Below are 22,606 nucleotides of genomic sequence, written 5' to 3' on the forward strand. Positions count from 1 at the left end.
AGCCAACACTTTACAACACATCGCTACACAGCCTTGTTTGCCTTGCCACCCCCATGTTCATGTTGAATTATCAATCACTGTTTTTGACTAGAAAATAAGGTCAACATGTGTCTGAGCACATACACAAACGTCCAATGGACCTCCACCTGCACTGGGCTCTCACAGAAGCTCTTACTTAGCAGTAAACAGCAGGCGGATCAAAGTGGCAATGTGGTGTTTTTGAGTAGGATCTGTGTTGTGCAGACACATGTTTCACCTGCTTGCAATTAGTGCGCAAGACCATTTGTCTCTCTGACCTCTCTCTCAGCGTAGTAGAAGAGATCCTCATGCAGCTCTCCATCTGTCAAAGCTATGATAACACTGGCCGTACGATAACCTGCAGACACAATCCATGCAATTAGATACTCTATTCTCACTTAGCTTATCCTCGTAAAATAAACGATATCTTTTCTTATCTAGGCTGCAGCACTGACAAATATCAGACCTTCCATTCAGAAATACTGTAAGCCGGCTAGTGACAAATGTAATGCTACAGATTACTGTTGTTGTTATGATACCTCTTTGATAAATAGTATGACTCTCCTGGCTATTTGGTTGCCAAATAAGATGGATTACCATATGGGTGTCCAAGGCCTGAAAAATCTGAAAATGCGGGTGCATTCACTATTTGTGTCAACATTTTAGCTTGTTCACTGCACATTGTGCCTTTTTGGTCAATTTTTGCCATTTTTGCTGGGTTTTTTTTGTTCATTTTATTTAAATTTTACTTTGTGCCGCAGGTCAAAACAAGCCATGGACCAAAAATGGGCCCCCGGGCCGCACTTTGGACACCTCTGGATTAAGCCCTTTATGGGCAAGAACCCTATTTGTTAAATTATGTGTTCAAAATGTGCACTTATGCCTCACAATTACAGTAAGCAGCAGAATAGCATGATTTCTCTCGGCAAATCAGTGAGGAAAAATAATGATAATTCTAAAAAAATCTATATTGACATATAAGGCTAACCATTTGAAAAAAAATACTACCAACTGTAAAAAAATAAAGTAAAATAATAAAATAAGTAATAATAACAAAATAAAATTATTTACTTGAATTATTGTTATTGTTATTGATTTGATGTTTCAAATTTCACACCATTAGTAAAAAAAAAATCTTACACATCCATGAATTAATGGAATTATTGGATTTTTTTTTTTTTGCAAGACACAGGACATTGTTTTATTAGGATCATGGTCAAATTTAGACAGTTAACAGATTATTTATTTTTTTCATATCGTAAACAATTTTAGGATCCCTGGTGGGATACGCTGTGGTTTTCTCCCGCCAGGTGTTTTTAAGGTGTGGTTCACTTAAAAGTTCACTAAAAACTCATTTGGATACCGTTCTACTGGACTTTCTACCAGGTAAAAGATAAAGGTTTTACTATTTGGGGATTTTTTTCCCATAAAATACAATTAAATTAGTTTACTACCATCACTATTGTAGTTTCACAGATGCTGTTATTTAAAGTCTTCTTTCTGAAAGGTCAATAAGCTAAAAACAGGCTTTAGCCTAAGGATGGTTGCCAACTGGTTTGATTTAGACAATATACCCAAATACATAGGCGAATACAATCCAATAATACAAACCTTCTGTGTTTCCATAGTAGATCTGCTCACTAGCCTGTGAAACAAACACATGGACAATGAGCTATCAAACAACTCCACCCTGCATAAAGGCAACAGCTGTTAGGTCATGTAGTTCACTTTGAATGACGAGTGCTGCATCTCACCCTCAGGATGCCCTCGTGCATGAAGGTGTCTCCCCCTGGATGAACCCCCTGAAGCTCTTCCAGACCTTTGCGGATGCGTTCCCTGAGGTGACAGACACAAACCCACCACACTTCATATCAAGCAAAGTGTTTATTTAACACAGTCATAGTATTTGAGTGACTGTAGCCTCTTTTACACATAGATCCCACAAAATAACCTGATCTGAGCCATAAGAGAAGATCATTTATCCACCTGTGCCTTTTATACAGAACCTAGGGCATTGCAATATTGCCACAACTGTGTACGCTTTCACAATGCAAGATAATTCCATCCCCTGACCAAATAATTAGCCGTGAAGTCGTGAAGTGAATTTCCGCAAAGTAGGATTCCTTACTTATAAATGAAATATTTTTGAAGTTAGAGCACAGAAAACCTGTTTATGACCTTCTAAAAAAGGTTTTTAACATTATTAGAGTCCTCAAGACATGAACTAACACCCCATAATCACCTTTACACTCGCATTACCCAATAAAGTACACATAATGACAGACAATAAGGCATTTAAGACATAAATAAGACTTGTGCTCATGTATGTTGCTATAAATGGGTTCCTTAGAGGAGCAGAGTGAGGGGCGGACAGGAAGTGACGATGGGGTTGATTTTTATAAGGGATTACTGTGCCTGTTGTGAGATAATTCAAACCGGCAATAAAAGCCTGTTGTTCCAGCGATCTATTATATTGTTCCAGCTCACAGAACATTATAGTGGCAGTACTGACACCTAGTGACCAGTGTAGAACACTACATATCTTCAACACCTCCACCTTTTCAATGGTTTATATTTGTACTTTAATTCATTTAGCCATTTTTATGCTTGAAAATGCTTAATTGAGACAAAAAAAGCAACATTTTCTTAAATATGCATAAGCTTTGACTAATAATAGGTGTATTCAACCGGGAAACAGCATAATTGCTATTGGAATCTTCATTTCCGTGAGGGAAAACACCAAAGGGATCAATACAATTCTGTCTTATCTAATCTAATCTAATACCCTTGCACACAGGTGCAGCCCAGCTCGGCTACAGCTCTGATACTACCTCCTAGAGCAGAACATTGCCGGGTCGACTTCCATGTTGGTGTGGTTTATAAAAAACAGCCACACGAATATTCACATGTTATACATGAAGCATGAGTTATCTTCTATATGTTTCAGTATAAAAGGGGGTTTGTAATGTGTACTCACCTGTCTTCTGTCAAGCCCATTAAAATCTTTCCTTCAGTGGAGAACACAATAAATGACATCCTTAATTGTGGACTAAGCAAAGGAGAAATAAGCACTGTTAGTTGAGCAAACATTTCTCCACGCCTGATGATTTCTTCATAATACTGATTAGTTTACCTTATAAATTTATGAGCTAGGTGCTCAACAAAATGGTAGATTTCAGTCCAGTGGTTAAGCACACTCCCGGATCTACAAAGAAGAAAAATCACGAGGTTAGTTTAAGTTTATATTCCCTGCATTTACTTTTTAATTAACTGCTATCCAATTAAAACCAGAGTGCCTCCACAGAAGCAAATCAGCAACAGCTTGATGCTTTCTTCCCTTGAGGTGTTGCAAAGTTCCAGCTCTGCTCATGTTACTGTTAACTGTTACTGTTGTTACTGTTCTTATAATCCACCCGCAATTAATCAAAGTGTTGTTATTACCATCAGGGACATGATCCCTCATTAAGCCTCCAAGCAAGCGGCCCTGTGATCAGAACTAGGTCAATGTTGATGTTAATCAACCCTGAACTCTTTTCCCCACGCAGTGAATGCTCTCCAAGCTGAGATGCTAGTAGTTTTTTCTTCATGTTTTTATTGGGCTATAAAGCAACTGCCACAAAGTCCTCTATATCCTGTGCAGCTACAAAATAAACAGAGCCGCATCGCAGAGCAGGAAGAAGCCATCTATCATTAAGACAACCAATATCTATCCATAATGAATGCAGTTTATATAACTATCAAATGATACTGATGTGAATAGTTTATCAAATCAAAAGCAAAAAAGCATTGTGCGTGCTTGCATCTTTGTCCTCATTTAAACTTTGCTTTTATAACCTCAGGTCCCCCCCCTCCTCCTTCTCACACAACACCTATTTTTCCATTGTTACCATGACATAAGTTCCAGAGCAAACGGCCAAGACAACAGGCTGAAACATTAAAACATCTGGACCCAATGAAGGAGAGGCTGTGTAGACACTGGGAGATGATAGAGGAGTGCAGAGAGATGAGGCTAAGCCTGGGACAGGACGGTGGGGGCAGGTGGAGGACATGGAAAAGTCAGGGAGAAGTCCTTTGCATCCAGGAGAAAATACAATACAAAGCAAAAAAATCCAATACCAATGTGGCAAAATTATGCATTCACGGACCATTTACTGATGATTCCTACCCTGGAAATAAAATATTTAGGAGGACAGCTGGATAATCCATCAGCTTGTCTGGAACTGTAAACATTTCAGTATAAGGGCACAGTGGTGTGCAGTCCGGGCCAGCAAGACCTTTTCTGCTGGCTTAAACACTATCAGAATCACTGACCTACATTTATAATTGTACAATCAGATATCACCTTCTGTGTCTTGCCATGTCAATTTAATCAGCCCAGAGCCTTCAGCATAAGTAGTGCTGGCCCATGTCACATACACACTATTAGAAATGGGGCTTATTTATGAACCAATCAGATTTCAGGATCACCTCACAAGGCCAGCAAGCTGGCCCACAGTGACAGCATTTTGCCGTCCCCACCAACTATATTCAATAAACGCAATATAGCATTACAGAATTGGGGATGAATACCATTATTTCTAAAGTAAGAAACCCCCCTTTACCTTTGAATACAAGTTCTGCATATTTCAAGAAAAAAACTGCACCTCAGCTTTGGCATATAGGTAAAAAAGCATATTATTAGTATCAACTTCACCTTTTTACCCATTTTTGCTGCTGTTTTACTTATTTTCCAAATATTTCAACTTTCTTCTTGTATAATCATCATAGATTTTCTGTTACTCATAATATGACTTTATTCCCATAATATTTTGACTTTATCTTGCATAATATTGTCACCCCCTACCTAATTTTCCGAAATGACATTGTTTGGTTGTTTCTCATAATATTACGACTTTTTTTTTTATTTCCAGACCACTCAATCGCTCCGCGTCATTTTCTCTCCGTTCGTATCACTATGCGCTGTCGCCTGTTGTTAGGTATGTGTTCGGATGAAGACTGCTGCGACGCGAGAGTCTCCCGTCGCAGCAGTCTTCGTCTGTGGAAGTAAACACTGTGGAACGCCAAAATTTGTTAGAGCTGTGTGAATGCTATGGTAATGGTAATGGCAATGGTAATATTAATGGTTGAATTCATCTTGAACATGCACACAAATTACACTGGAGCACATCACATAACACAATTCACAATTCCGCATGTCCAAAACGGAGTTGGATGAAGCAAAGTTTATTTAATCCTACTCATCATACGCTTCACATCAGCTGCAATACATGTCTTCAATGTACAACTGACTTAATGATTGGAGAAAAAGTTGACAGAGACACAGTTTGATGATGACTGAGTACAGATAATGTACTGTACTCACCAGAAATGAAGAGTTAGTTGTCAGTATAAAACTGGTTAGACATAGCATTGTATGTGCACAGTTGTTCAGGTGTCTTCTTTTTTGTACTTTATTAACATCAACTACTTTTTCTTGAAATCGCTCATTTTAATGCATTGTTTAAGTTCCTTCCACAATCCTTTCCACAACTTAATTCCACACACACAAATGCTGAAGGTTTTTAGTGTTGTCTGTGCATAAAAGTGTTTAATTTTTTTTCCCTAAGATCATATTTCTCCTCTTTTGCTGAGAAGAATTGTTTAAGGTTTTTGGGTAACAGGTTATTGTTTGCTTTATGCATAATTTTAGCTGTTTGAAAGTTTACCAGATCAGCAGATTTTAATCATCGTGATTTTAGGACTAAAGGGTTTGTATCTTTTCTTCTAATTTTGGTCCAAAATGTACAAAGTAGGTATTGAACCTTTGGACTACCTTGTTCATATTATCATACCTAACATTTCCCTCTGTGAAATAGTTCAGCTTTCTTAGTACCATTCCTGCTAATACGATTTACAGTGCCCCATGTTGCTCTAATATTGTTTTTATTCTTGTCAAATAATTGAATGTAATATTCTTTCTATATATCTTATATGTTTTTTCTGCTTCTTTAGTTTTTTGGATTATAAATCCCCTATATCATGTGTTTTTCTTCTTACAAGCATTTTGCAATCCTTTTGTCATCCACGGCTGATTCCTCTTCTTTTACTTATTAGATACTTCTGTCAGTGGACAGTGTTTATTGTAGTACTTCATATAAATGTTAAGAAAGTTTTCATATGTCTCATCTGTATCATTCTCACTGTGCTGTGTGCTATTGTACACATATTGTGCAGTGCAACTCTTGTGTTCATCAATGCTAACATTAGCATTCAAGCTAAGTGTATGGCAATCTATTATACTGTATTAATGAGCATCAAATTGACTTAATTTCGTTATTGAATTCTGTATTTGATGTGCCTTTGGCTAATCATTATGTTTATGTGTAATATTAGTTACCAGTGCATCCTTGGAAACATCTCACCACGCCGAGAACATCTCAGTTTTATTGCGTTTTGTTTCTTGCTTTAGTAATAACAATATTGTAGGTGGCAGTTAAGGCTGCCTGTTGAGAGACCAGGTTTTGCTGACGCTATGTTGGCGTGGCTGCAGCCGACAGCAACCTGTTTTGCTTCAATAAAAAGATTGTTGATTGACCACCTCCTCGTCACCCGTACACCGTCCAGGCAGATGTTAAATATTCAACCCCAACATGCAAAGTGCCTCTCCTTGTAATACCACTCTTTGTTATTTCGCATTTTTGTATATTATTGATGGTTTGTATAATTGTGACGTGATAGTGGTGGTACTAAGAGCTGGATTAAGTTGGTTAAGTCCCCACTGAAGGCCCAGGTACCAAATGCACAGCTCGCCACTGGTATATACATTATGTTAAACCTCCCCTAAGCTATAATACTTAAGTAAAACAGCATGTCACACATGTACACACTTATTGCCTAACACCATTTTGGGCTAAATGTCCCCCACGTGCTGTGAACTGTGTTGATGAGAACAAACACAACAGAGTGCATTGTGTTTAGCCTGCAGATGAATGGTGAAAGAGCACATCAACACAGCACTAATGGTTACCATGTGTGGTAACCTACATAAAATGTAGGTTAAAGCCTATGAGCCAATCGTCCATACCCTGAATGACGTGACAACCAAAACATTGCTACTGGAATCATCACAACAGCCATATGAAAGATTTTAAAACGCTAATCAACACAAAGACCTCATTAATATGCTTCCGATAGGGTGGATATACATAATTTTATATATTTCAGTGATGCATGTATTACATATGAAGTCACTATTGTCTTTGTGCATACTTATTGTCTCTCAACCGATTTTAAATGACAACTTACTTGTCCAGGACAAAGTAGAGGTCAAAACCTCCAAAGCACGAGGACGACCCTGCCTCCCTTTTGCTCTGGTTGGGTCCAGCAAGAGCAACTAGAACCAAAGTGGCAGCAATCACAACTGGAAGCCAGGATCTTCTACTCCAGCACGAAGGCATTATTCCATCTGAAGATCCCATGCAAGGTGAGGTGAAGAATACTAGAGTGTCAATAATGATAGTTCTCCTTGACAATTCCTCTGTCAGTCCACCACAGTCATCCTCCTTGCCACCCAGAATAAACAATAATCCAAAACAGAAGTGTAGCTCAAAGGATGAAGTGGAGAGGAGAGAGAAAGCCAGTGTTTTGAGTCTGAGGGGACTCTTATCGCTGGCTCCAACACAGATGATGCAAAGACCCTCTCAAATCACAACCTCCCACTTCAGCTGACTTTTGTTCACCGAATGGCCTTGCAAAGTAGGGATCCTCTGACTTTTTAACTCTCACTGTTTACAACTTTTTTGTTCTCCTAAACCTCTTACTCCCTTCAGGTGATAAAAACACCCCACCACCGAGTATATTCTGCCCCCTTGAGGTGAAAAATGAAGAGAACTGCATCTCGCTTTATGATGTGAACCCAGACATTTACCTATGTAATTGTACTTTGTATTATAAGAATAAAACGGAATAATAATTATTTATTTATCATGTATGACAAAATTGTAATTGTTTAAAAAGGGCAGTAAATCATTCTGCCAAAAAAGAGCTAAACAGCATAAGGATGGAATGAGTATGTGTCTGAACTTTAGGTAGAGGCCAAAGAAGCTTTTAAAAACTGGGTTCTTTCCGGAAAAGTTAGGCATGGCCTGAAGTGGGAACAGAAAAAGCATGCAAATGCTAGATTTAAATAGGCTGTACGATTTCTTAAAAGAAATGAGCAAGCCACGATGGCAAACTCTATGGCCAAAAAGCTTCAGCAAAATAATGTCTATGAATTCTGGAAAGACCTTAATTAATAACTGTAAGATGCACCTGCCATCTAATATTAATGGAGTTATGGGGGCTGAAAACATTGCTGAACTGTGGAGAAAACATTATAAAGGATATTTATTATAAGGATAACTGTGTTAATAGTGATGAAGTTAATGTTGGTGATGTCTCTTACTATGATGGTGTGGTTTTTAGACCTGATAAAGTGTATCAAGCCATTTAGCAATAGGCAGTAAACAAAGCATGTGGCCTTGACCAAATAACAGCAAAACATCTGAAATATGCAAGAATAGAATCTCAGTATTGCTTGCTATGATGGTTTTTTTTATTGTTAATGTATGGCGTCCTGCCTGATTCTATGTTGTCCATTTTATTAATGCTGGTAGTCAAAGACAAAACAGCATAGAAAATTACATTGAGGTATTCCTCCTGTTTTTGGAAACATCGGAATCAGTCATCAGTTTTTGTCGGCATAGGGAAAGTCCCAATCACACTGAATTCTTTGACGGGTTCACTGCACCACACTTTGAAAATCCCTGCTTTCGCCTGACCACATTGCTCTGAGACAATTGCAGAGCCAGACATTTTTCATTGGGGTGGCCAAGGTGAGACCATTACTCACATAGGGGTAGTAATAAGTTGATACCTAAATTGTCTAGATGGCCAGTGGGGTGGCCTGAGAGTGACCAGCTCCGCCACTGCTTTTGGATGGTCCATTAGAGCAACTAATAGCTGAGCAGTGTGCCAAGCACATGTTTTCAATGCATAATTTCTGGATTCTGCACACCATCATGGCGGCCAAACCCGCACAGGGCATAATACGGAAGTGGATGTGCACTCCGGCTTTAACTCTAGACTTTACATGCCCACTCATGCTGCTATAGAGAGCTCCCCATTATCAACAGATTTATGTGCTGAATACGCTTATGAGTGGTTAGCATGTTGGCCACGTAGTTAGGAGATTGGGAAGACATGGGTCTGAATCTTCGCTTGGGCATCTCTGTGTCTCATCTCTGAATGTGAGCATGAATGGTTATTTGTCTATATGTGCCCTGCGATTGACTGGTGACCAGTCCAGGGTGTACCCCGCCCCTCGCCCAAAGTCAGCTGGGATAGGCCCCAGCATACCCCCGCGACCCTAATGAGGATAAGCGGCATAGAAAATGAATGAATGGAATTACGCTTCAGAATTTAAGTCAAAGTCAACATAGTGAGAAAACTGGACCGGCACCCTGGCCACCCCGTAGTTCCGCCACTGTTCTGAGGTCATCCTTCGCTCTGCTCGGAGCCCCAAGAGGGCATATTTTCATAATAGCCAAGGATAACTACAGGGATACATATGCTATTAACCATTCTTTAAATCTAATTTAAAAGCTTGAAATTGATTTTCAACAATCTTTGAAAGCAAAATCTAAAGATGACTTTTCTGATTTTTATCACGCAATTAATTCACGCAAATAATTAAAACTTTTACAACTTTTTTCCGCAAAAAGGCCCCTGGGCTGCACTTTGGACATCCCTGTATAGGACCTGTCTATTCTGTATGCCAGTAACCAAAGAAAGCTAGTTAAATAGTAATTGTCTTCAAAAGTGATGTCTGCAGCTTTGGTTTGACCCTAATCACAAGTAATCATGTTTTTGGGGGATGTGATATTCAGCTATAAAACTAATTTAATCAGTCGTCCGTGGATGTTATAATCATGTATCTGTAGCTTCAGCGTGTATACGGCAGGAGGCGACAGTCTGCCCCTTTGAGGCGCCACAGACAGCAGACAGCAGACAGCAGACAGAGGAAGCGCTTCAGTCGGTGCTGTGGATGTTAGCCTAGCAGACAGCACACCGAGTGGCTTCGTCCTTGTGATAGTGAAATCAGTTACTATCGAAAAAACGAGTGCTAGGAGCTTTAAACGAGGCTCTCAGACGACTGCTTCGCCAAGATGAGCTTTCTATTGTAAGTAAACCCAGCAGTCATTCGCGAAGTTACTGTCAATTTGTCATCGGAGCTTGCGGTTTGCTAAAGTTCCAGCAGGGGAAGTAAGTTAAAACAAAACACCGTTACTAAAACCGACTCACCTCGGTTATTATACGTTTTGAAAGTACTGTATTTAAATTATCGTTCATCCCAGGACTATCTGGTATATGTTGTTATTCAACTATGGTCAGCAACGGCCATTTAATTATAACTTGCGTGCTAGCCTGACTATAAAAGCTAGCTGGAGTTGTGTTGCTACTCAGTGTTCTAAGTGATATTGTAAACATTCGTCGCCATTTACATCTTTGTCGCATGTATTTACATTATAACGATGACCTCTTGGAAACGTTTTCCCCAGTTACGTGAAAATAGGCTATTTAGTTAACACAAACAACTTTGATCATTGGCAAGAATAACGAGGTTGTGGTGACATATCTTATGTGTCATTTCCGCTTCGCTTCCGTGAAGACTCACTGGACACTTTATTACGTAGGTGTCAAACTCAAGGACTGGGGGCCAGATGGAGCACGTGAAAGCCTGGGAGTAATGTGCGTCATAGGCATGGGCTGGTATGATATTTTGATGGTATTTTAACCTTGGGGAAAAATATCACGGTTTGACGGTTTAACGGTTTATAATTATAGCTCTAAAAAGTTATTTTTGAAATATCTTTATTGAAAAGAGAAAAAATGTAAAGCCAAAACTGTCATTTTAAAACCCTATAATAGAACACTATGGAAGTGGAACATATCTAGTTAAAGTAAATAACAAAAAATAAAGGAATCATTTCTAAATAAATAATAAATAAATAAAGTGCAGTTCTCAATGCAGTCTACTGAGGCTATTCCTGCAACTCAAGTCACAACACAATATTTTCTTAGCAAAAAAACAAGCAAACAAGAAAAAAACACAAAATGCAAATAAATGCACTCAAGTGACCCAAGAAGGTCACAACATAATTATTTTTTTATGACAATGGAGGCACGGAACATGACCCACTCAGACTCAGGCCCTGTCCTCACGGAAAAGTTCCTGGCATTTTTTTGTTTGTTTTTTGGGTAAATTTTCATCCACACTATACCGGATTAGTATATAGTTGCATCCAGACGGGAGCGGATCACTGGGTGAAAACAATGTAATATACATGGCACACCTACATGTGGCGCTGTAAAAGAGACACGCAGACTGTACCACGTGACACACCAAACTATAGAAGAAGAAAGAATGCATGCGCATAAGTCTGGAAAAACAGCGATGCGGCCGTCTACACGAAAACAACAAGCCGACGTTGTCAGATTTTCCGTTTTCAAAAAATGCCGTTTCAGCGCACCCAGAACGCTGTTTCTGTGTGGATGAGAGGCTGAAACGATAAAATACTTTGGTCGTTTTGACCTGAAAACGTTTCCATGTGGATAGCCCCTCAATGTCCGCTGCCTCTCTCGGAACAAGGTCGAAGCTCTCCTGGAGGTGGGAATTGAAACTCCATCTGACAGGTGACTCTATAGAAAATGTAACATATAGCAAATCTAAACAGTAACATTTGAAAGTACAACAATGATTAGCATTTCACATTCAACGTTTCAAAGTTTACATCAAAATATCATTCACAATATCATTCACACTCGCATTCATACCTATGGACAATTTAGAGTCGCATGCATGTTGTTGGAATGTGGGAGGAAACCGGAGTACCCAGAGAAAACCCACGCACGCACGGGGAGATCATGCAAACTCCACACAGAAATGCCCAGTTCTTCCCAATCTCCAGACTGTGACTGTGTGGCCAACATGCTAACCACTAGACCACCCTGCGGCGATATAGAATACACTGGTGTGAAAAAGTGTTTGCTGCCTTCCTAATTTCTTTTTTGTTTTTTTTTCCATGTTTGTCACACTTTAAATGTTTCAGATCATCAAACTAATTTAAATATTAGTCAAAGACAACACAACTGAACACAAAATGCAGTTTTTAAATTAAACTTTTTATTAAGGGAGAAAAAAATCCAAAGGCTCATGGCCCTCTGTGGAAAAAGTGATTGCCCCTAAACCTAATAACTGGTTGGGCCACCCTGAGCAGCAACAACTGCAATCAAGCATTTGCGATAACTTGCACTGAGTCTCTTACAGCACTGTGGAGGAATTTTGGCCCACTCATTTATGCAGAATTGTTGTAATTCAGCCACATTGGAGGGTTTTCAAACCGCCTTTTTAAGGTTATGCCACAGCATCTCAGTAGGATTCAGGTTATGACTTTGACTAGGCCACTCCAAAGTCTTCATTTTGTTTTTCTTCAGCCAATCAGAGGTGGTTGCTGGTGTGTTTTGGATGATTGTGCTACTGCAGAACCCAAGTTGGTTTCAGCTTGAGGTCACAAACAGATGGCCAGACATTATCCTTCAGGATTTTTTGTTAGACAGCAGAATTCATGGTTCCATTTATCATAGTAAGTCTTCCAGGTCCTGAAGCAGCAAAATAACCCCAGTCTATCACACTACCACCACCATATTTTACTGTTGGTATGATGTTCTTTTCTGAAATGTGGCCAGATGTAATGTGATAGACACCTTGCAAAAGTTAAACTTTTGTCTAGTCAGACCACAAAGGTCTTGGGGATCATCAAGATAGTTTCTGGCAAAAATGAGACAAGCTTTACACACACAGGCCGTTTTTGCCCAGTGTCTTTCTTATGGTGGTGTCATGAACACTGACCTTAACTGAGGCAAGTCAGTCGTGCAGTTTAATTTTGATTGGCCGGCCACTCCTCGGAAGGTTCACCACTGTTCCAAGTTTTCGCCTTTTTTGGATAATGGCTCTCACTGTGGTTTGCTGGAGTCCCAAAGTTTTAGAAATGGCTTTATAACATTTTCCAGACTAATAGATCTCAGTGAGACTAATTAATTTCAGTTAAGTTACATTTTATGGTCTGAAACATTTAAGTGTGACAAACGTGCAAAGAAGAAAGAATTCATACCACTGTATGTCGTCCGGAATTTAAACTTGTGATCATAGATTGATGTAGTTGGGTCATAGGAATATAAATCGTTGCATCGATGTAGTGGATGAATCGTTACACCCCTACCAACAGTGCAGCGGAACGATGGACATACAAAAATGTATTCATGCAGACTGATTTGGTGTAGGAATGCAATTAGACATGTTAGAAGCCTTACTTTCATTTGCTACATTCATTATATCTGTGGAACATGAGCTTTCACTTGATTGTCTTGTTTTCAACTATTTTATGTGTTCAAGCATCACGCCATGTCCACACACAACTGGAGAAGATTATTTCAACTGCATGCACCATTATTCACTTCAATCTGTCAAATATTGTACAGACAAACATACTGAGTCTGTATGTGTTCATAGTTTTGTTTGAGCCCCTTTTGCTCAGCGAAAGTGACGCAAACTGTGTGGTTTAAACCCAGCAATATTTTAATAAAAGTTATGACTATGTTCCGCAGACAACGTAAACAAAGTAAAAGCAGTTGGACCCAGAACAGAACCCTGGGGCACCCTACAGGATAATGAAGCAGACTCCAACATAAGGGCCAGCTGCCACAGAAAAATTCTCTGGCCTGAAAGAGATCACGATAACCAGTCATGCTGTCATGCGGTTAAGCACTACTTGTGTTTCTCTCCAGTGGCAGTCGCTCATCCAAGACCTTTAAGCCTAAGAAGAACATCCCGGAAGGCTCCCATCAGTATGAGCTGTTAAAGCATGCTGAGGCGACACTGGGCAGTGGGAACCTGCGGCAGGCAGTCATGCTGCCAGAGGGAGAGGATCTCAATGAGTGGATCGCCGTCAACAGTATGTCGAACATGGATCATTTTTGGTGGCAATTTACAGCTGTACTTCTGTTATTTCTTTAAAAAAAAAACATAATTTTGTTTTACAGCGGTGGATTTCTTCAACCAGATCAACATGCTTTATGGCACCATCACAGAGTTCTGCACAGAGACCAGCTGCTCTGTGATGTCTGCTGGACCAAGGTAAGGAAGTAATGCTGTGAGTAATGGTTATATACATCAGTATCACTGTGTTAAACCAATTATAGATCAAATCAGTGTATGTATTGGGTTTTTCAAATGTCTCACAAACTAGATTCAAACTAAAAATGGTGCACTGATGCAGTTAGCATTTCCACTGCATGAGCTCTGTGGATATTATGCCATTATATCAGCAGGACAGCGTAATGTATAACTTCCCAGTGAATTCACCAAAGAAGAAAAACACCATACTGTGCTGAATGTGGTCATTACAGTGTCTGTAAACAAGACATACAAATTCTTTAAGTCTTCTCTCAATCGTTAATCACAGCACTTTATCCTCCCACCCTCTTCTAAGACAACCTGAACAGTCCAGTTGCAGTCGTTTATTTATTTATAGTTGTTCTTTATAAATTGAATATTTTTGTTGTCAGAGCATAGAAAACCTGTTTCTGACCTTCTAAATAGGGGTTTTAACATTATTAGAGCCCGCTAGACATTAAATAACACCCATATAATCACCTTTACACTCATTACCCAATATAGTAGATATAAACTCAGAAAATAAGCCATTTAAGACATAAATAAAATTCGTGCTTGTGTGTGTTGCAATAAATGCGTTCCAGACATGTGGACACACAGTGATGTTGGGAGTTCAGAGTTGAGTTCTAGCTGGATTACCACCGCAACATTACCCCTCTTATTATTATTATGCTTATTATTATGTTACTATTATTGTGCCTAATGATTCAAACCTGCAATAAAAGCCTGTTGTTTTGGCGATCAAGTCTGCGACTTGTACGTTTTACCTACTGACACCTAGTGACTTTCTTCTTAGTGCCCTATATTTGTATTTTAGCTAATTAAGCCAATTTCAGTATATGCTTGAAAACGCTTCATTTGGGCAAAAAATACATAAAATTTGCTGAAGTATGCATACTTGTTTTATTACAGCCCGTATTCAACCATGAAACAGCATTATTTCTTAATATATTTTTGAAAAACCGTGATAGAGTGAAGCTGCGAAATTCAAGGGAAGGACGACTGGAGATGCTTCTTTGCTGAAATCTAGATTTGGCACTTCCTCTGTCCTCTCCTGTCGTGACGGGCAATGTTTAATCAAGAGGAACAGGCTGGGGCTCACTTCCTGCCTTCAGAGTTGCCATCAAAAATATACGCGTACAAAAGATAGTGCTGCATTTCCCCCTTCCACTTTTATTTTTAGCTTATCTCCTCACACACAAGGTTTTCCTGAACTGGCAGAAACGAAGGATAAGTCCATGCCGTATGTAGAGAATTTAGATTTTTATGGTCTGCGTCTACATCTTCCATTCAGATTAATATTACCGGCTATGCTCACTGGGTTGTCTTTGAAACTATCTTTGCAGATATGAGTACCACTGGGCTGATGGCACCAATATTAAAAAGCCTATCAAGTGCTCTGCCCCGAAGTACATAGATTACTTGATGACCTGGGTCCAAGATCAACTGGATGATGAGACACTTTTCCCCTCAAAGATTGGTAAGATTTCCTTATTTAAAATTTTCAGAAACATTAAAGCATGTTGTGGAGATACTGGCAGAGGTTTGCAGACAGGAAGGGCTAGCACCACCAAAAAACATAAACAGTGTTATCTAGATCAGTGGTTCTCAACTGGTTTGACTGCGGAACCCACCATCACCCCTTAATGACAAGTAGCAAGCCATATGTTTACCATGTATTTCATTAAATATATATATATATATATATATATATATATTTAATGAAATATATGGTATTTATATATGGTATTTTCAATATTTGGTATTTTAATATATAAATATATTTAATAAAAAGACATCAAAGTACTATTTGATACAAAAAAATATTTTGACAAAAAGTGTCAAAAGTTTTCAGTCCATGGTATGTCTGGGGATTTGAGTTCTGTAGACCATCCCCCAGCCTGGGCCAATAGTTCGAATTGAAACGCCTCCTAGTCCACTTTTCCTCCCATACCTGAGTCTTCAGAATTCCCCCACGCATCACAACTTGAGCTGTGGCAGTGAGACGCTTTCTCTCTCTTAATGGCAGATAGATTTCTCTTGGGAATGGCAAGTTAAGTCCCCACTTGATGTACTTCGCCTCCTGCTCAAGCTTGACAAAGTCACCCAGAAACATGGCACGCACCTCATGACGACATAGCAAACTAATAGCGCAGACAATAATTCACAGACATTGGGGTTGTTAGATTATTTTTGTAAAAAAAAAAAAAAAAAAAAAAAAATTGCCTGCAGCCAAGTGAAAACTGATCCGTGACCCACTCTTGGGTGTTGACCCACCAGTTGAGAATCACAGATCTAGACAAATGACAGATGTCATTCTCTTATTTATTATCTAAGTGTCTAGATAAATGATGACTGACTTCATGTAAAAAAACGACTACATCTTTACAAAGAGCTGACCAAACTGATAAATATTTTGTGTGTACTGTTAAGGCACAGATGCAAAAGGTGTTAACTGATATTTTTCTTTTTTCTGCTTTGACCAATAACACATAAAACAAAGACACTTCTGTTCTGTATATTTATAGAATAATCCTAAATCCATTGGTGAAGTGTTCCGCTATTTGATGATCATGTGTTAGGCACACTGAGGAGCTGCCTGGGGATAGAGAAGACTTGTTTTGCTACAAATATCCAATCTTGTGACTTGGGTCTTAATTTGAACTTTTTCACGTGACAATGTGTAAAACCACTACAAGGCATGCATTTTTTAAAAGTTAATATCATCTTATTGAAAGGCGGTTGATTTGATGAGCACAGAAAACAAATAATGGCACACCCCATCATGTTCACAAAATGACAAATCTTTATGAGGTCGAACAGTTTAATGAAGGTTGAAACGAAGCAAATCCTCTAATCGATCATCTTGGTCTACTATAGGAGTTCCTTTTCCTAAGAACTTCATGTCTGTGGCCAAAACAATCCTGAAGCGCCTTTTCAGGGTTTACGCCCACATCTACCATCAGCATTTTGACTCTGTGATGCAGCTGCAGGAGGAAGCTCACCTCAACACCTCCTTCAAGCACTTCATTTTCTTTGTCCAGGTGAGTGACTGCACAGTGTCGTCATTTTAGACTCGGTGTCTTTAATGTCTGTATGTTTATTGATTCGTACACGTGATGCTGTGTTTTTGTATGGCCACCTTCCGTCTGTGGAAAAAGTAATTAAATCTCTGTGGCTCAACTATGTTTTTATCATGTGGAAAACCCAAAATAGGAAGAAGTTATAACTTTAAGCTCTGATATAAAGGTGAAAATCAATGCCTAATGTTATTTTAACATTTCCCATTTCCATTCATACAGTGTTAAGTAAATATTCTGAAGTGTTTATCTTTTTGATTTGCAGGAATTCAACCTTATTGACCGGAGAGAACTTGCTCCCCTCCAGGACTTGATTGAGAAGCTCGGTTCCAAGGACAGATAGACATTTCATCACACACTTCTGTTTTTTTTTTTTTATTATGGTTATTTTCTGAACATTTCATTTCATCTATATCCCTCTTCTTCTCCTCTGCTACCTCTGTGACGACTTGTCTCAACTCAGTGTGTGCCTTCTCTTCATTCCTCACAGCTCTATCTGCTGTCTTAAATTTCCTTCCCCAGTTTATTCCTTCTAGAAATGAATAGCACAGTGTACTAAATGTGTTATTCACAGGACTGGTCAAGAAAACAAAATTCTAGTTTTTTGTTTAGTTTGTAAGGGAAGACCAAGGACAATTTGGAAGTGGAAATAAGTTTTTCCCTCTTTCAGAAGTTGTTTTTCATACATTTTATTCATTTCTGATTGACCAAATAGTCCATTTTTAGATAACTCTGAAGTAACATATCAAGATGTGATATTGGTGGACGAAACCATGCTGCAGGTTTTTAGTCCATCAAGAACACTTGTGTGATTTCACGCTTTTCAATGCAATACAATGCATTGGTGGCTCCATGTGAGAAGCCTTTTGCAACATATGACTGAATTCACTGAATTTTATTTTTTATGACTATAGATAGGTGAATTGCTATAATAAAATGCAAGATAGAGGGCTTTCGGCAAGCCACTGTATAGTTTGTAGGAGCCACCGTGTTGATTATTCCTGTCTAGCGGAAAAAACAATATATGAAAGCACACTTGGAATGTGAATTTTTAGTTCAATTATAGTTAATTTTAGGTTATTTCTGTGGTGCCGATCATTGGAACTGTGGACGGGTGTTTGTTCCTCCTGGTACTTGCATCTTCCGGTTTAATAACTAGTATTGCATTTGGACAAAATGGCAAATGTGAATATCCTTGTGGTCATTCTCAGTCTTGAACTACTCAGGCTACAACAGCAGGGCTGTCTGTATTGCCATAGTTTGTAGAAAGGATTCTATATATTTTTTTTTCTTTGGCAGCATTATAGACGCAAGGGAATACATTACAGTACGGTAATAATGTAATAACAGCTCTTATTTCCTTGTGGACTATCAGTTAACCAAACAGAAAGCACCAACAGCTGTCATCAGTTGCATTAACTTTATTTTAAGATAAAGTGTGCATACTATTTTAGCAATTACACTCACATCAAGTTATTTTTAATTGTTTTATTTTGACAAGCATGTTGAATTCAGGCCCTACACAAGTGTTTTGTTTCCCCCACCTCATAATTTCCCAGATTTGTCAATGCTACATTTCATATGATAATGCTGAAATGTTTTTCTACATGTAGAATTAAAGAAAGTCCAAGGGCTGCAAAAGTAATCAATTTTTAATGTTTATTTTGACGGGAGGGGATTCACAAATGTCCAAACATTTGCTGTAAATAAGATCAGCGTTTTATCTGAACAAAGCTGTGCCTTTACAAAATTGAAATGTCTTCATGTAAATGTATTGGCAGATTTGAAGCTCAATTAAAATTTTTTTATAGATTGTTACATATTTATTTTGTGCATATACAATGTCCGGTTCACGGGGGTCAGCAGTCTCAGTAGAGAAGTCCAGACTTCTACGTCTGGCTACGTCTTCCAGTTCCACCGGGAGGTCACCAAGGCGTTCCCAGGCCAGCTGTGAGACATAATCCCTCCAGCGTGTCCTAAATCTGTCCCAGGGCCTTCTCCTGGCTGGGCATGCCCGGAACACCTCACCAGGGAGGCATTTGGACTAGATGCCAGAGCCACCTGAACTGACTCCTCTCGATGTGAAGGGGCGGCTCTACTCTGGATGACCGAGCTTAGGGTGAGTCCAGCCACCCTACGGCGGAAACTCATTTCAGCCACTTCGTCATTTCATCCACGATCTCGTCATTTCGGTCACGACCCAAAGCTCATGGCCATAGGTTAGGGTAGGAACATAGATCGACCGGTAAATTGGGAGCTTTGCTTTGCGGCTCTCTCGTACCGGACAACGACGGTCCGGTACAGCGACCGCATTACTGCAGACGCTGCGCCTGGGGTAGGACCTCATTCCTCACCCGAAGGGTACAATCCACCCTTTTCCAACTGAAAATCCTGGCTTTGGATTTGGAGGTGCTAAGTCTCATCCCAGAAGCTTCCCACTCAGCTGCAAACCGCCCCAGTAAATGCTGAAGGTCACAGTACGATGAGGCCATCAGGACCACATCTGCAAATAGCAGAGATGAGCTCCTGAAGCCCCCGAACGGGACTCCCTCGATGCCTTGGCTGCGCCTAGAAATTCTATCCATGAAAATTATAACCAGAATCGGTGATGAAGGGCAGCCTTGACGGAGGCCAGTGTTCACCAGAAACAGGCTTGACTTACTGCTGGCAATGCAAACCAGGCTCCTGCTCCGGTTGAACAAGGACTGAATGGCACGTACTAGTGAGCCACTACATGTAGTCCCGTACTTCCGGAACACCCCAGTCCGGACACCGCGAGAGACACGGTCGAATGGCTTTTCCAAGGCCACAAAGCACATGTAGCTCGGTTGGGCAAACTCCTATGTACCCTTGCAAGGTTGTAGAGTTGGTCCAGTGTTCCTCTACCGGGACGAAAACCACATTGCACTTCCTGAAGCCGAGGTTTGTATCGGTCGTACCCTTCTCTTCAGGACCCTGGAACAGACTTTCCCAGGGAGGCTGAAGAGTGTGATCCCTCTATAGTTGGAACACACCTTCCGGTCACACCTTCTAGAAAAGGGAACCACCACCCCAGTCTGCCAATCCAGAGGTACTGTTCCCGACTTCCATGCAATGTTGAAGAGATGTGTCAGCCAAGACAGTCCCTCAACATCCAGAGCCTTGAGGAATTCAGGGCAAAACAAGTCCACCCCCGGAGCTTACGCAATGCACGTAGCGCAGATGTAAATGTCATAACCGGTACGTGTAACATACATAAATAAATAGATTAAACACACAAAATGCAGTCATATTTCAGTGTGAACAACCATAAGGATAGCACAATGATGGATTTTTCTTTTTTTTTTTTCTAAACGGGGAAATACCGTCCATCCAAACATATATTCCAAGCAAATGCTTTTGTGTGTACTTTTTTAGTGGTGACAAAAAAAAAGCTAAAATAATTTATGGAACAAAGAAAAGAGGGCTTATTAATTTCCCACTTGCACCATGGATATGATATAAGAAAAAAGAGATTGATTATGTTGTTATTTCTCAAATTTATATCTATCTTAATAACGTTTTTGGGAGTGTAGAAGGGATACAGATCAGTGAGAAGGGACGCTTGCTGCCGTAAAATAGATCGACGGATGGTGTAGATTACACATGCCTAACATGTGACTGCCGAAAAATAGGCCGACCGGATGTAGACGCGTTGTGCACATGCGTAGAACCCAGTTGAACCGATTGCGTTTCGGGTACGTATTGCGCAGTGACACAAACCAAGGACTGTAGAGTTCACAACAGAAGGGCCGACCGGCATCCACTTCCGTATTATACCCTGCGCGGGTTTGGCCGCCATGATGGTGTGCAGAATCCAGCAACATGGCATTGTAAACATATCCTCGGCACACTGCTCAGTCGTGAATTACTCCAATAGATGGTCCAAAAGACCAGGTTTGTCATTTTTTAAGTTATCCAAAAACATGTATGTGTGATACATTTTTTGTAGATTTATAATACTGGTTTTTGTAATTAAATAGGATATTGGACAAGACTCACAAAGTGTATATTCTATGGGGCTCCCACACAATATAGCTTTACACTAATTTGTTTCTCTGGGCGTTTAGTTGAATTAAAGACAAATCAGTGATGATGACGATTTAGATTATAGTCTATAAAATGTGTTAACAATGCAGTTACTGAAATAAATCTTGCATTGTGTAAATACTTCCAGTTAAATAGCCATACAATATAAGTACTTTTACATTAAATTTCTGTTGCCAATTATGGACATGAAAAAATAACCAGATTTTTAAAAAAAATGAATTTACTTGAATGGTAATTAATGGATTATAACAGTGGTTCCCCATGGGGTACACGTACCCCACTTTGGGAATCTAGGGATTAGTGGAATGGGAATGAATGATGCCATGTGTGGTCCCACCCACACTTGCAGGTTATTTTGTTATATTGGTATTGTTTAATTATATACATACTGAATAATATATAATAATTATAATGTTGCTTGTTAAGCCTTCGTAACACTGTAAGGAAGGGAAAACAATTATTTAATTGTTTTATTAATCACAATTATTATGATTTATTATTATTTTATATGTTGTTGTTTAAGCGGGCCGCACGGTGGCTGAGTGGCTAGCATGTTGGCCACACAGTCAGGAGATCGGGAAGACCTGGGTTCGAATCTCCACTTGGGCATCTCTGTGTGGAGTTTGCATGTTCTCCCCGTGCGCGTGTGGGTTTTCTACGGGTTTCCTCACACATTCCAAAAACATGCATGTTAGGTTAATTAACTTTAAATTGTCCATAGATATGAATGTGCGTGTGAATGGTTGTTTGTCTATATGTGCCCTGCGACCAGTCAGTCAGCCCGAAGTCAGCTGGGATAGGCTCCAGCATACCCCACGACCCTAATGAGGATAAGCGACGTAGAACATTTGATGGATGGATCGATTGTTAAGTGTTGGTAACACTGCAAGGAAGGAAAAAAGTAAATTAAAGAAGGAAAATGTTTCTTTCATACTGCTGCTCAGGTTTTTATTGGCAACTATATGTAGATCATATTTCTGCAGTATAATGGATTTTTACACATTTATACAGATAAATACATAAACAACATTCATCAATTTTAACAAATTGTACGCACAGTGTATAACTTTATTTTATACTCAGCTCAGAGCTGGTGAATACATTGTAATGTACACTGTTGTGAGCCCACCTCTGTTGCTCACTATCATGGCGGACTTTTGGCTCCATGGCACACTACACTCTGTTCCAT

The 22,606-nt window shown here is 39.5% G+C and overlaps 2 protein-coding genes across 2 annotated transcripts in view; one reads left to right on the forward strand and one right to left on the reverse strand.

Annotated features, from left to right (window-relative positions):
* Positions 1–7,756, reverse strand: part of antxr1a (ANTXR cell adhesion molecule 1a) — a 36,680-nt gene extending 28,924 nt beyond the window's left edge. The window contains exons 1-6 of the mRNA XM_054774582.1: positions 7,303–7,756; positions 3,152–3,223; positions 2,996–3,067; positions 1,773–1,854; positions 1,630–1,663; positions 297–376 (exon numbers count right to left, since the gene is read on the reverse strand). Of these exons, the coding sequence (XP_054630557.1) occupies positions 297–376; positions 1,630–1,663; positions 1,773–1,854; positions 2,996–3,067; positions 3,152–3,223; positions 7,303–7,475 (513 nt within the window). The 5' untranslated portion in view covers positions 7,476–7,756. The remainder of the gene's footprint in view (positions 1–296; positions 377–1,629; positions 1,664–1,772; positions 1,855–2,995; positions 3,068–3,151; positions 3,224–7,302) is intronic.
* A 2,295-nt stretch (positions 7,757–10,051) lies between these two features.
* Positions 10,052–19,159, forward strand: LOC129180361 (MOB kinase activator 1A). Its single transcript, XM_054774763.1, has 6 exons — positions 10,052–10,216; positions 13,882–14,048; positions 14,137–14,230; positions 15,616–15,749; positions 17,150–17,313; positions 17,615–19,159. Exons 1-6 carry the CDS (start codon positions 10,203–10,205, stop codon positions 17,690–17,692), a joined length of 651 nt encoding a protein of 216 aa, XP_054630738.1. The 5' UTR covers positions 10,052–10,202; the 3' UTR covers positions 17,693–19,159.
* The last annotated feature ends 3,447 nt before the right edge of the window (positions 19,160–22,606 follow it).

Source organism: Dunckerocampus dactyliophorus, chromosome 4 (assembly GCF_027744805.1).
Source record: "Dunckerocampus dactyliophorus isolate RoL2022-P2 chromosome 4, RoL_Ddac_1.1, whole genome shotgun sequence".
In the NCBI taxonomy this organism is placed as follows: Eukaryota; Metazoa; Chordata; class Actinopteri; order Syngnathiformes; family Syngnathidae; genus Dunckerocampus; species Dunckerocampus dactyliophorus.

Bases quoted from the DNA above. Each gene is read 5' to 3' on its own strand.
- LOC129180361 (XM_054774763.1), top strand. The intron at 15,750-17,149 runs GTAAGATTTCCT...GGTCTACTATAG, and splicing joins ACTTTTCCCCTCAAAGATTG to GAGTTCCTTTTCCTAAGAAC. The intron at 17,314-17,614 runs GTGAGTGACTGC...TTTGATTTGCAG, and splicing joins ACTTCATTTTCTTTGTCCAG to GAATTCAACCTTATTGACCG.